The sequence below is a fragment of the Zosterops lateralis genome (assembly GCF_965231275.1).
Source record: "Zosterops lateralis genome assembly, chromosome: 5".
Classification (NCBI taxonomy): domain Eukaryota; kingdom Metazoa; phylum Chordata; class Aves; order Passeriformes; family Zosteropidae; genus Zosterops; species Zosterops lateralis.
The window spans coordinates 10,312,039-10,325,161 of record NC_139766.1 but is presented as its reverse complement, the minus strand read 5'-3'; the positions used below and the strand labels follow the sequence as shown (position 1 = coordinate 10,325,161).

General features: G+C 45.7%; 1 protein-coding gene across 1 annotated transcript; it reads right to left on the bottom strand.

Moving 5' to 3' along the window:
• Positions 1-2,607: 2,607 nt before the first annotated feature.
• On the bottom strand, positions 2,608-7,010 carry ADRA2C (adrenoceptor alpha 2C). Its single transcript, XM_083862017.1, has one exon. It carries the CDS (start codon positions 6,989-6,991, stop codon positions 5,663-5,665), a length of 1,329 nt encoding a protein of 442 aa, XP_083718143.1. The 5' UTR covers positions 6,992-7,010; the 3' UTR covers positions 2,608-5,662.
• Between the last annotated feature and the right edge of the window lie 6,113 nt (positions 7,011-13,123).

The following is a 13,123-nucleotide window of genomic DNA, read 5'->3' as shown; positions in this document are numbered from 1 at the left end:
CTGGTCTACTTTTCATTAGATTTTTCAGACAAGTGTAGTAAAGAAAATTGCTTTACAGCAAAAGGCTACTTACTGACAGAAAAGCTCTTTTTTCCCTAGTGTAAACAGTATCATTGGTGTAGTCTAGTTAAAATAAGCTTCAGCAGTTTTGCATGAATTTGTGTTTTCCAAAAAAAGAAAAGGGGGGGTGGGGGATAAAAGACTGGTGTTATGGCAAGATGTTATGTCAGGACTAAGACAAGACACTGGGTTTTATTCCTTACTACTTTCCATGCTTCTTTGTCTTTTTTTTTTTCTTTCTTTCTTTTTTTTTTTTTTTTTTTTTTTTTTTTTTTTTTTTTTTTTTTTTGTAAGATATTGACAGTCTTTCTCTACCTTATCAACTGTTGTGCAATTGAATAAAAAATGTTTGGGATAGTGAAGAACATGTACCAGAGGAGAGACAAACTACTTAAAATGTCTTCTGCTGCACTTTAAGGGCTGCCACTTCAAACAAAGGCAATGTGCCAGCTGTGGGTATTTTCTTAGTTCAGATCAAGTGTGATAGCCACTGTGAGCTGAAGACACCTCAGCCTTTCCCACAAAACCCAGAAACAGTTATCAGCCCACTGGAGTGGGGTTGGCACAAAGATCCCAACATGACTGAGCAATTTGCCACTTTTTGCTTCCTTGAGAAGCAGCATTTCTACTGTTTCTATGTTCTCCATCTCCCCAGTTCTTAAGAGTTCAAAGTGATTGGGACCCACAAAATTGAAGCCAGCTCTGTTATCAGAACAGGATCTAGGTAAAGTTTTCAATATACCGGTGATGCTTCAAACTGCTGATTATTCCTTTCTCACACAACTTAAGTGTCAGACTCTCCTATTTCCGCCCTGAAACAGAGATGTGCAGGGTGTATAATATGAAGTGATGCTTTTTGCTAAAACAAGACTATATTCAGTGTAGCATTATTGATGCTACATAGCCTTTGGGTCCAAGTGCCAAACTGTATTTTTGGCTTAATTTCAAGGACAAAGGACAAATTTAAGCTTGGTGTTGAACACCAAAGTGAGCAATTCTCTCTGCTTTCTCCTGTGTCGTCTTTAGTACAGCCCAGGTAACCCACAGATCTGGCAGACAAATAAACATTTCCTATTGTGCAATGAAAAAGGTAGCTTCCTCCACTGTACCTGCCTGCAGCAGAAAGAAGGCATGCAAATATTAATTCCCTCAGTGTTTTGGGTAGCTATTTCCTCATGCACTGTTCCCCCTTCAAATTAGAACTTTTTCTCTGAAGCATCTCGTTGCTTTCTCCTCACCAACAAGGTCATAATGAGCAACTATAAAAACAAACTCTCAGATAGCATCTGGTCTTCCTTTTGCACAGCTTGTAGATATTCTCTCCTTGAGAGCAGTCACAGTTTAAGGTCAGAACATTCTCCTGAAGTGGATTTCATTACCAACAGTTCCCACAAAATCCTTACAATCCTCAGATGCTGTTCTAGCCAACCCTCACAGACCAACAGTTTTCTTCTCTGAAAAACAGATGCAATCACATAATGCTCTTCACACAGCTTACACTGAAAATATACAGTGGGGTTTGTTCCTCTGGTTATATAGTAAAAAAACCCCTTAATCCACAACTTCTATGGGTTTGAACAGTAGTCAAGAGTTAAGCAGGAGGATTGCATTCCTTCTGTTCTCCTACATTTAAGCACAAACATTTGGTTAAATTCCTCCAGCGTGTTTACTAAAAAAGAGGCAACATTTAAGGAAGCTCCTAAAGTCCTTGCCCACAGTGAGTATCTTCCTGATTCACAAGTAAATTCCACTCGAGTTTTCTGGGATTACTCACAAAAGATGATACAGGCCAATGTGTGCAAAGCTGCATGTAGACTTTCACCTCAGATCTGCTTGTCAGAAATCACCAGCAACATGACTCTTCTGAACAGAGATGGCACAGAACAAGGGCCTGATTCTTATTTCAGACAATGATTTAAAGCTCTGATCCTGTCAAATCTCCTATTTATAAGGCCCCTTCCATCTGCCTGAAGCCCTGAAGAGGCTAATTCTGCATTTCTCTCTCACGCAAAACTCCCACAGAGGTGGCTGAAGGACAGCACCACTGAGTTCCCATCCCAGCTAAGTTACACTGTTCCATATCTCAACACCCAACCAACATCAGTACCGTTCAGAAAACTGAAAATGAAACATCAGCTTCTCACTTAAGACTGACAGAAATTTTTCTTCATGGTGAAATGAGCAAATGAAGAGTTAAAGATCAGGTACTTGTTAAAATCAATATGGCTTAGTAGTAATGTTTCGTTCTTCCACAACAGTAGAAAGTGATTTTTCCAACCACTTTATCATATGTGACCAAGGAAACAACTCAGCACATTTTACACATATCCTCTCCCTTTTTCTTAAGCAAAAGCTGCATAGACTATTTTTCTCCTGTATATGATATTAGCCAGCTTACAGTTGAAGCACAACCACAGTGAGTAGTAGCAGAGCTGAAAACTTTTTATGAAAAGGTAACACCACACAATATGTTACAAATTCCAGTCTTCAGCTATTACAAGGAATAAGAGAACACTGTATTAAAAAAGAAAATCAGCCCCATTTTACTTGAAGAATATTCAGTAGTTACATTAAAAACAATTTTATAGAAATCCTCTGTATTCACTAATTTAGAGGGAAATGCACTTAAAAGGGGTGTAAATTGCACATCTTTATTAATGAATATTACTTTTTTATTTAGCTCAGAAGAAGTAAGACCCTCTTGAGGCATTGAATCACAGATGAGCAACTGTGACGAGAAAAATTAAAACCATAGAAATACCCTGGTTTTAACTATGTTGCTGCTCACAGATATTCAGTATCATTTGGAAATGCAAAAAAACAAAATAGAAGCATTATTCCTTTAATATTTATAATGAGCACGGAATATTTTTACTGCAAAAAAACTTACTTTTAAGGCACATCAGTCATTCCATATATATTTAATGTCCACTAAAATCTGACTGTCAATTAAATTTCATTTCCACAGACTACTTGAATTCCACAAGGAATAAAAAGGGGGGAAGGACTGTGTTTACAGGCCACAGAGCTCATTTCAAAAGCAGTGCAACAGTGAAACCACTGTGAGTCTGCAGACTGGGAAACCCCTCTAAGGGAGCATTAAGTGACAGAAGCAGACCTTCATTTGGCAGGAACGGGTGCCTCTAATGAAGCTGTCCAGGAGCTCAGAGGTAGTAGCCAGGTACCATATGTTGCTTTGGTTGCTCTGGTGGTTATATAGTTTCTTCAGAGTAAACTAACCTGAACTTTTTAGCTACATAGTTACCTACAAATAATAAGAGCTAGTTTCTGCTCTTGTTGCTGTAACTTTACTAAGAGCTCTCCATTTTGCAAAAGAGAAATGGCTTGTAATTTCCTCCTCTCAGTTGCTATTTTTATCTCTCCTTTATCTGTCTCAGGTATGCATTTGTACCAAACCATTTGTTTTTTAAACAAAGCTCAAATCTTTCCACACTCTGAGCCTTATTTCAAGAAAGCATCCAATAAATTACAGATTTAGGACTTTGACAATATCTCAGTTGTTTACTTAGCAAAATCCAGCAAACTTCTGATGCACTTGGTGCAATCATCTAATTCGTAATTCAGCATAACTCCCACTTGAATTTGAGTTAAACTGTCTGTTGAAAGAACAACCAAAACCTCAGCCACTGACAGTCTCCTTTTCCAGGGTTAAGTGAATCAAATGCTTATTTTGAAAAACTGATGAAACAAAGTGACTGCTCTATCCTTTTTCCTCATGCTACAGAGATTTCAAGAGAAGAGGCTACAGACACCTTTCCGACAGAATAGAGGGAGTAAGGAAGGGGATATCTGATGATTCTTCAATATAGATTCAATTCAGCTGTTTTAAGAAGCCTGTTATATGTGACTAGATTTCATTCATTTTTTTGTTTCCCAATAACTGTTTGCGGTGGAAAGGTGCCTTTGAGGCAGATGCCAAATCCTGCTGCCTTTGGAAGGAGTGATAAACACAGAAAGGAGCAGCATTTGCTCCACAAACAGAATACACACCTTGCAGCAGCACAGCTGAAGAAGGGATGCAAATGCTCAGCTCACTCTTACACTTGGTATGCATTCAGTGATGGATGTACAGACACCAGTCCCTGTCTCTCATTTTCTTCATTGCAGTTTATGACATTTTATAAACCCATGGGAAATATGGTTTGCTTTAATAACTTTTCAAACTATTCTCCCCTCTTCTGCTCCTCCTCCCAAGAAAATCCTCTAAAATCATAAACTAGAAATGCAAACAGAAGAAGGGAAAGCAAGAAACATTAACACCAAAGGTTTGGAACAGCTGCACCTCCTTTTGAGATTTGTTCACATACACAGCTAACCCTCAGCAAGGTATGCTTCTAATTAAAAAATAAATAGAAAGGATTTAGTTGCTCTAAGACTGTAAGTATGAAGGATTTGAAGACCTTAGTAGTGGGGTGATTGCTCTTCCTCTGAAAACCTGCATATCAGAATGCCTTCAACTGCCTGTCTGAGAATGAGGAGCACGCATCCAGCCCTGAGATTAGCCTTTGAAGGGAGACTGAAAAAAAGGGAAGGAAAAAGTTCCCCTGGGCACACAGAAGTGGTAACTTGGGGGTTTTTTATTTTATCTAAAAAAATGTTAGGTGGGTTCACCAGAATGATTTTTTTTTTTTTTTTTTTTTTTTTTTTTTTTTTTTTTTTTTTAGTATCTGGTCCAGGACAGCAAGGTCCTTAGGTCACTGATCTGAGAAGGATGGAGCAGGCATTTACTGCCTGGTGGTCCAGCAGGAGGAAATGAGGTCATAAGGTATATGTGCTCTTTTTCATATTTCATGAAAAAATGCAAGACTCCCAGGTTTGTCTCACTGACTAATCAAAAACTATGGGAAGATAGGAAAAATATTTCCCATCCATATCTATAGGCAAAGACCCCTCCAAAGGAAAAGAAAACCCCATCCTTTGTTTAACTTCATCCCTTGTGCAAAATCATGATTCAGAAGGTTTTAACAGTACAAAGGTTTATTTATAAAAGAGTTTGGATTGTTCTTTAGGGTTTTTTTGGCAAACATTTAAATCCTTTTATAACTCAAAACACTGTCAGTGCGGGGTACTTTGCACTCTCCTTCCCCACACAAGCAGTAAAAGCCAAATTTTTACTGGGACAAATCCACCATAGGCCCCAGCTGCCCTATTTATAAATACTCAAATCTCCACCACCACTGCCACTTAACCCTTTCCTTTTGATGTCTCTTTTTGTTTTCCCACAAAATTCCAGAGCCCATGAAAGCTCACTGCCTCCCAAACTCAGTGTCTCAGCCTACTTTTCTCTGTGGGGCTCCCCGTGCCCTCTGTCAGGGTTCAAAGACAATCTCTCCCTCCCCGTTTACCCCTCCACACTCCAGCACTGCTCCCCCGGCACCGTGTCACCGTTCTGTACCACAGTGAGTGCCCCCAGCCTGACACCGTCCCTGTTCCCCACAGCATCACCCTGCTCCCCTGAGGGGGTGAGCCCTCCTCCCGCTCCCTAAGCCCAAGCCCCACGTTCTCTTCCCTCCCTTCTTTTCCAGCACTGAGCCTTCTCTTTCAACTCTACTCCTGCTCAAGGCAAATCCATCCCTCCAGCTCAATGCCGGAAGTTCTTCTTCTTCTTCTTAAAAAGAATGTGTTTAAAGGACCTGCGGAAGTCCTGGTTGAAGATGGTGTAGATGACTGGGTTGAGGGAGCTATTGCAATACCCAATCCAGAAGAAGAACTTGAAGAGAGTCTCGGGGACCTCACATGCCTCCCGGCAAATACCATAGAGGCTGTAGCTGAAGAAAAAAGGGAACCAGCAAACTACAAAGACCCCCATGACCACAGCCAGCACAAAAGTGAAGCGTTTCTCCCGGGCCTGGGCAACTTTCTTACGGCAGATGCTGCTACGCTTCCGGCGACGGCGATAGGAGAAGAACTGCATGGTGCTGGCACGGGACAGGCGGCTGCTGGAGTGCTTGGAGGAGTACGAGTAGGAGAAGGACTGGCTCTTGCTTTTGCGGCGATGCTCCTCCCGGCTCCGCCTCCGCCTGCTCTCTGAGGTGCTGCTCTCCTCCAGCTCAATGTCCTCCAGCTCGGAGGCTTTGCGCCAGTGGTGCCCTGAATAATGTCCGTTCTCCCCCAGCTGCATCCTCAGGGACGTGCAGCCACCGGCGGCGCGGCTCAAGCCGTTCTCAGTCTGGGAGGACCCCTCTGGCATCGTTCGCTTCTCAGAGAGGGTCCTGGTCCTTAGCTTGGCCACGCGGTAGATGCGGATATAGACCAACACCATGATGAGGCAGGGGGCAAAGAAAGAGCCAATGCAAGAGGAGAGGATGTACCATGTCTCATCATTGAGCTTGCACTGGGGAAAGACATCTCCTTCAGGGTCCCGGTACACGGAGATCAGTGGTGGGAAGGAGATGATGGCTGAAATGAGCCACACGGTGAGGATGATGGCCTTGATCCGCCGCGGTGTCCGTTTGAGGTTGTACTCCACCGCCTGTGTGACCGACCAATACCTGTCGAGGCTGATGGCGCACAGGTGGACGATGGACGAGGTACAGAACAGCACGTCCAGCGCCAGGTAAATGTTACACCAAGCCTTGCCGAAGTACCAGTAATTCATAAGCTCGTTGGCTAAGGAGAAAGGCATGACCAGGGTAGCCACCAGGATGTCCGCGCTGGCCAGGGACACCAGGAAGAGGTTCTGGGGGGCTCTCAGCGCCCGGCTGGTGAGCACAGCTATCACCACCAGCACGTTGCCCACGATGGTGAAGACGATGAGGAAGCCCACCACGGCCGCCAGGCTGGCCACGGCCGCCGGCGAGTAGGGGGAGGGCGGCTGCAGGAGGGCCGAGGAGGACGGCGAGGCGGGGGGCAGCGCCAGGGACTCGTTGGGAGAGCCCAGGCTCGTGTTCACCACCAGCAGCAGATCCATGGTGGGTGTGCGGGGCGCCGGCGTCCTAGAGAGCCCGGCGGAGCCCCCGCCCCGCCCCGCCGCCCCGCCGCCGCCGCCCCGCCGCCCTCATCGCGCCCCGCCGCCGGTCCCGCGTCCCCCCGCCGCCGCCGCCGCTGCTCAGGGCACGGCCGGGCGCTCCCCCGGCGCGGCAGGGAGCGCGGCGCCGCCTCCGCCCGGCCCCCGGCGAGGGGACAGCGGGGCACGGCCGGCCCCCGCCGCCCGCCCGGTCATGCCCGGCTCCGGGCAGCCCGCGGCTCCGGAGAAGACGCCGCGCGGCCGGCGGGAGTCCCCGGCGGGAGCTGGATCCTCGCAGGGCGCGGGGTCCGAGGCGGCGGCAGCGTCGGCATCAACTCCCATGGAGCGGCTCCCGGCGGCTCCGTCCCACTCTGGCTCCGCGCTCCCAATCGCGGCGTGCCCCGCGCCGCGCGCATGCTCAGTGCCCGCAGGTGCGGCCGCCGCGCCCGCCCCGGCGGAACCCCCGGCCCGCCCGCAGGAGCGCCCGTCCCGCTCCCCGAGCCCCGCGGGCCGCCCGACGGGAGACTCCCCGCGGCGGCCCCCGGGAGGAGCGGGCTGGCGCCTTGCCGCGGCGCTCGCTGCCGCTCGGCGGCCAGACAGGTGTTTCTGCCGGGCGCGGTGCGGCTCGGCGGGGGCGCGGCGGCCGCCCCGGGGGTGGCAGAGAGCCGGTGCGGTGGGAGTGGCAGCGGCCGGTGCCATGGGGGCGGTAGGGGCCGGTGCGAGGAGCGGCGGTGCCGGGTGCGCTCCCGGAGCGGAGCGCCCGGGGGGTCGCCGCCTGCAGTGCCCGCCTCGCGCGCTGGGAGGCGCCCGTGGCCGGCCCGGACCGTCCGGCGGCAGCTCCGGGGGGGGCCCGGGGGCTCCGGGCGGGCGGGGGACGGGAGCCGTGATCCCGGCTCTGGAGATGTGTAAGGTGGGACGGGAGCCGTGATCCCGGCTCTGGAGCTGTGTAAGGTGGGACAGGAGCCGTGCTCCCGGCTCTGGAGCTGTGTAAGGTGGGACAGGAGCCGTGATCCCGGCTCTGGAGATGTGTAAGGTGGGACAGGAGCCGTGCTCCCGGCTCTGGAGATGTGTAAGGTGGGACAGGAGCCGTGCTCCCGGCTCTGGAGCTGTGTAAGGTGGGACAGGAGCCGTGCTCCCGGCTCTGGAGCTGTGTAAGGTGGGACAGGAGCCGTGCTCCCGGCTCTGGAGATGTGTAAGGTGGGACAGGAGCCGTGATCCCGGCTCTGGAGATGTGTAAGGTGGGACAGGAGCCGTGCTCCCGGCTCTGGAGATGTGTAAGGTGGGACGGGAGCCGTGATCCCGGCTCTGGAGATGTGTAAGGTGGGACAGGAGCCGTGATCCCGGCTCTGGAGCTGTGTAAGGTGGGACGGGAGCCGTGATCCCGGCTCTGGAGCTGTGTAAGGTGGGACGGGAGCCGTGCTCCCGGCTCTGGAGCTCCCTAAGGTGGGACAGGAGCCGTGCTCCCGGCTCTGGAGCTCCCTAAGGTGGGACAGGAGCCGTGCTCCCGGCTCTGGAGCTGTCTAAGGCGGGACAGGAGCCGTGATCCCGGCTCTGGAGCTCCCTAAGGTGGGACAGGAGCCGTGCTCCCGGCTCTGGAGCTGCCTTCGCTCCTTTATCGCCATCACCGTGCCAAAGAGAGCGGCCCCGCTCTGCCCGCGGGCATTCCCAGCCCGAACAGCTCTCCCGTGCCTCCCCCGTGCCCCGCCTGGAGCCGGGAGCGCGGTGTCCCCGGGGGAGCTGCAGTCTGGCACACCTTCACTTGCTGTGCCCGGATCATATTCTTTATTAGAGCAAACCTGTGCGCAGGGAAGGCGCCTGCACCCAAGGCAGCGTCTCTTTCACTGTAGAACTTTTAAAATAACGAAATACTTGTTGCGATGCACAAGTTGTAACGGAGCAGCCCGGAGAGTCGGAAGGGATGCTGCTTCCAGTGACCTTTGTGGTGCAGGCAGCGCTGGCTCCGCTGTTTCCCATCTCTTTGTGTAACTTTGTGGATTGGACTAGGAGGGCTTGGAAGTGAATATGCTTAGATCTGATAGGAAGGAAAATTCCTCTGGATATTATCATCCTATTATCCTATTCTGTAAGCAATTTACTCTGAAGGTTTGGTTTTGTTTGGTTCGTTTTCTTTCACCTGAAAATTTGCAAACATGTTTCAACTACATGTAAAAGGGAAAGGACATGGTGTTGAAACTCAGTTCTGTCAGGTAACAAATTCCAATTAAAGACTGAAATGTGGAAGCTGTGATCGCATTAACAAAGTGTAGCATATGGAACAAGATGAAATTGAAATCAGATGCCCTCTCAAATCCTCCTTAACAGACAGCAACCTGGTTAAGGAGGACTCTTTAAAACACCTTGCAAAGCCCCAAGAAGATTAAACGAATGGGGAAGCTGAGGTTTTTAAAAAGTTCAAACAGGAAGCAAATAGTATGTTTTTCACATGAAGCCTGAATAATCTCTGAAGCAGCTTTCTAATGTTTGTGGTCAGTTCCTCATATATGGAAGTTTTATAATGGTATCTAGGATCTGAGAGGGCAAGGTGCCGGAATTTAAAGTCTAAGCTTTGATGTGACTGGGATTAGGGAGAAAGAATGTGTGATCTAACTGGTTCAATATGGGTTTAAAATTTAGTAAATACAAGCTACAAAGTCACATGAACATTTGGGATTCAGGATCTGTCAAAAAAGGAAGATATAAACCCTCAAGACATTCAGTTAAATTACTAAGGTAATTGCAAAGTCATGAGCAAGGATATCTTGAAGTTATGTGAACTGGAACTCAAAATAAATTTTCAGCCAATGGTTTGGGGTCCAGATAAGAAGACTTGAAGCTTTTCAGAACTTTCCTCAGGATAAGTCAATACAGAAGTTTCATAACAAAAGGAATGATACAAGCAAATGGCTGAGCAATTATTTGGCATTTCTAATCAGAAAATGCCAACTGGGATGTAGAAAAAAAAATAAACTGGGAGCAAAATATGCATGTGTTGTTGTGGTTTCTTTAGCACTAAAGTTGTGCTGTGCTGCTGAAACAATTCAGTGTGTAACTCCACTGAAGCCAGGGAAGTAACATTTGGGTTTTTATGTATAACTGATATCCAGTTTGCTTAAAGAGCCATATGCCACTCCAGCTCATGTATATAGATGTGAATGAAGCGTGGGCATATAGACACAAGAAATCTCATCTCAGGAAAATCTGCTTAGTCTGCCGAGAGGCAAAGGTAGGAGCAAGGTGAACAACAGTGTATAAATCAAGTGTAGTTGTGCTTTTGAATTAAAGTTGGTGGGTTTTTTTCATAGAAACTTGGCAAATTGTGTAGACACCTTATTTTCTTTTTTCCTTCCAGTCCCCTGTACTTAATTTTATATTCACTCTCACATCTGGCCTCCCTGTAGTTATCAGCTCATAATCATTGGCCTTTATTTGAGCTTATGTCTGGTAGCTGTTAACAGGCTCTCATTAAAAAAAGTGCAGTTTAGAGGCTGGATGAGGCACTTCTAGACATTAAACTGGACTTGGCTTAAACTGATCCAAAGCCACTTTTCCTGAAGAATCCAGTAGAAATTGTGTCATAGCCATCCATCTGTACACTGTCACTGCTGCTCTGCTTCTCTCATCCAACATCCAACTACAAATCTACCACAGCAGGCTGAGAAGATTCCACAGGAGCAGAACTGCTTCTTTTTAGTTTTTGTCTCCAATTTTTACTGTTTTTTGCTTGGATTCTCAAGTTGGACTGACTTTTATTTGAGTTTGAGCTACCAGGGCTCATTGGCAGAAGAGAGCCATGATCTGCACCTCATTTTAAGTCTTGGGAAATCCTAAAGGTGTTACTGGGAGACTGGCCAGTGCTGCCCTCAACTCAGACCCAAACTCAGGGACAGTTGCCAAAAGTGACATCAACCTAGGCACTAAAGTTGGTGGGAAGATTTCAGCTGACACCCAGACCTATAGACTTCTCTTAGGTCGTTTAAGAATATTTGACCTTAATAATTCTGTCACAAGCGCACACTGCTTGCACACACATAGATTTAGGAGAAAAAGGTGTCACTGCTGGTTTGCACTTCCAAACATGTTCTGCCTCTTCTGTTTAAGATCTGTCGGCTTGAAGCTTGTTAATTTTTTTCCTCCTTAGTGTATCAGATGGGTTAGTGGAAATTAGTGCCCCCTAAAAACCTCTCTCATTATATTTTATATCTTTAAGCCATCACAATTTTAACCATCCTATGAAATACTCTTCCGTACATTTTTTATAAAAGAATTCCTCCATCCACAGAACAATGTTATTTTGTATAGAGGAAATATCTCAGCTTTCTTAATAAATGGGGTTGATATTTGGTTTTCAGTGGTTTTTTACTTCTCCCTTATGACTTTGAAAATGTGTCTCAGATAAACAAAGAGATTTATAGGACATCCTGAATCACTAAACATCCGGAAGTGTTCTCTAATCTCTCAAACTAAGCTTTATATCAACAGACAAAATTTTACAGTCTTATCAACTGTACAAGAAACTGACTGCTGTCAAAACATTCTGTCCATATATATACTTTCTGAGACAAAATTTGTATTATAAATCTGCTCAAGATGCCATGAACAAATAGGATGAGTTAGCTGAAGTCTCTGTGAGTAGTTGAAAAGATAACCTGCAGTACAAAGAATGTGATAGAAAAATGCTTTAAGAGTTGAAGAATAAGTAGACTGGCCTGGATTTTGAAAGAAAGGAACTAAATACAAGGAAAGCAGAAGTTACTTTGGAGGGGAGTTCAGGGCCTTCAAAACTTGAATATTTTTATCATGGGAAAGATTGTGAAATTCTGTGGTGTTAAATGGACATTAACCTGTAAATTCCTCGAAGAAGTCAAGGTAAAGTTCTAATATCCACAGATGGAACCAAATTTTCAAAAGACAGTAAGAGTCAGCCTGTTTCCTTTTTGATGCTTGTGACAGCATTGGATTCTTTTTCCCTTGACATATGAATATTGAACTCTTTTCGAAATCTGGGCATCAGCTGATATTTTCTTTGAAAATGTAACTTGGACCAGTTTTATTCTTTCTTTGTTAACTACCCTCTCCCCAGAAATTAATCATAACATAATTTTAAATTAATTTATTTGAAGCCTTCCCTAAAATGAGAATGAAAGTTTGTGAAAATAATACTACAAGTATTTTTGTTTGTTTGTGATTACTAGATATATTGAATGAAAAATATGGAAATCTAAATAGATTTCAGAATCTTTTTTTTTTTCCCTTAAAGAATCTTTGGACATGAATATATTTTAAAGTTTTGATTTTTTGTAGTACAATATCCAGAGAAGGAGAAAAATTTAATTTAGGTGAGTCTGATTGAAACTCATTCTTCTGTATAAAAAGAATATTTCACTAACAGTTTAGGGATCATGACCAAGTCAAAACCAAATTATTTGTTAATTTTTCATTGATCTGGAAGTAAAACATATCTGAAACTAACACTTAAATGTACATTTAGTAATACTTAAAAGGTGTTACTAAACACTTGAAGTAGCTGTTGTGCTTGAGCTAAAATAGAATGAAGAAGGTTATTGGTTCAGCTCCCTCGTGCAAGTTTTCCTTCTGTCATATGTTTGTAACCCTTTTTCATGCTCCCAGTAAACACTGTCACTGTGCTGGTAAGGCCATAAACCAGAAGTCAAATCATGTGAGTCATCCATATCGTCTGGCTGGTTTCTGAAAGTCTTTTTTGCTGTCATAACAGGATCCCACCAACCCTGACTGTGCTGCAGGGTGCCATGGGTTCAGCCCTTTGGGGCCAAACCTGGCAATTCCACAGAGGTTTTGGGTTGATTCTCCCTTTATTGGAGAACCATGAAAAATAGATCTCTTCCTCAATTCAGTGTGTACTGTTTCCATTATCTGTACTCATTTTAAGGCTTCTTCATTTCTAATTTATTAAGTCAATACTTTAAATAGCTCTCACAGACACCTATTCTGATAGCTGTGCCATTTGCACAGGATGAGTGCATTATTTTTTCTAGAACTCTGCACTGCATTTGAGGACTCTTGCACTTGATTTCAGTGGGTTTTTTAATTATGAAATTCTTCTGCACAGTAATATGT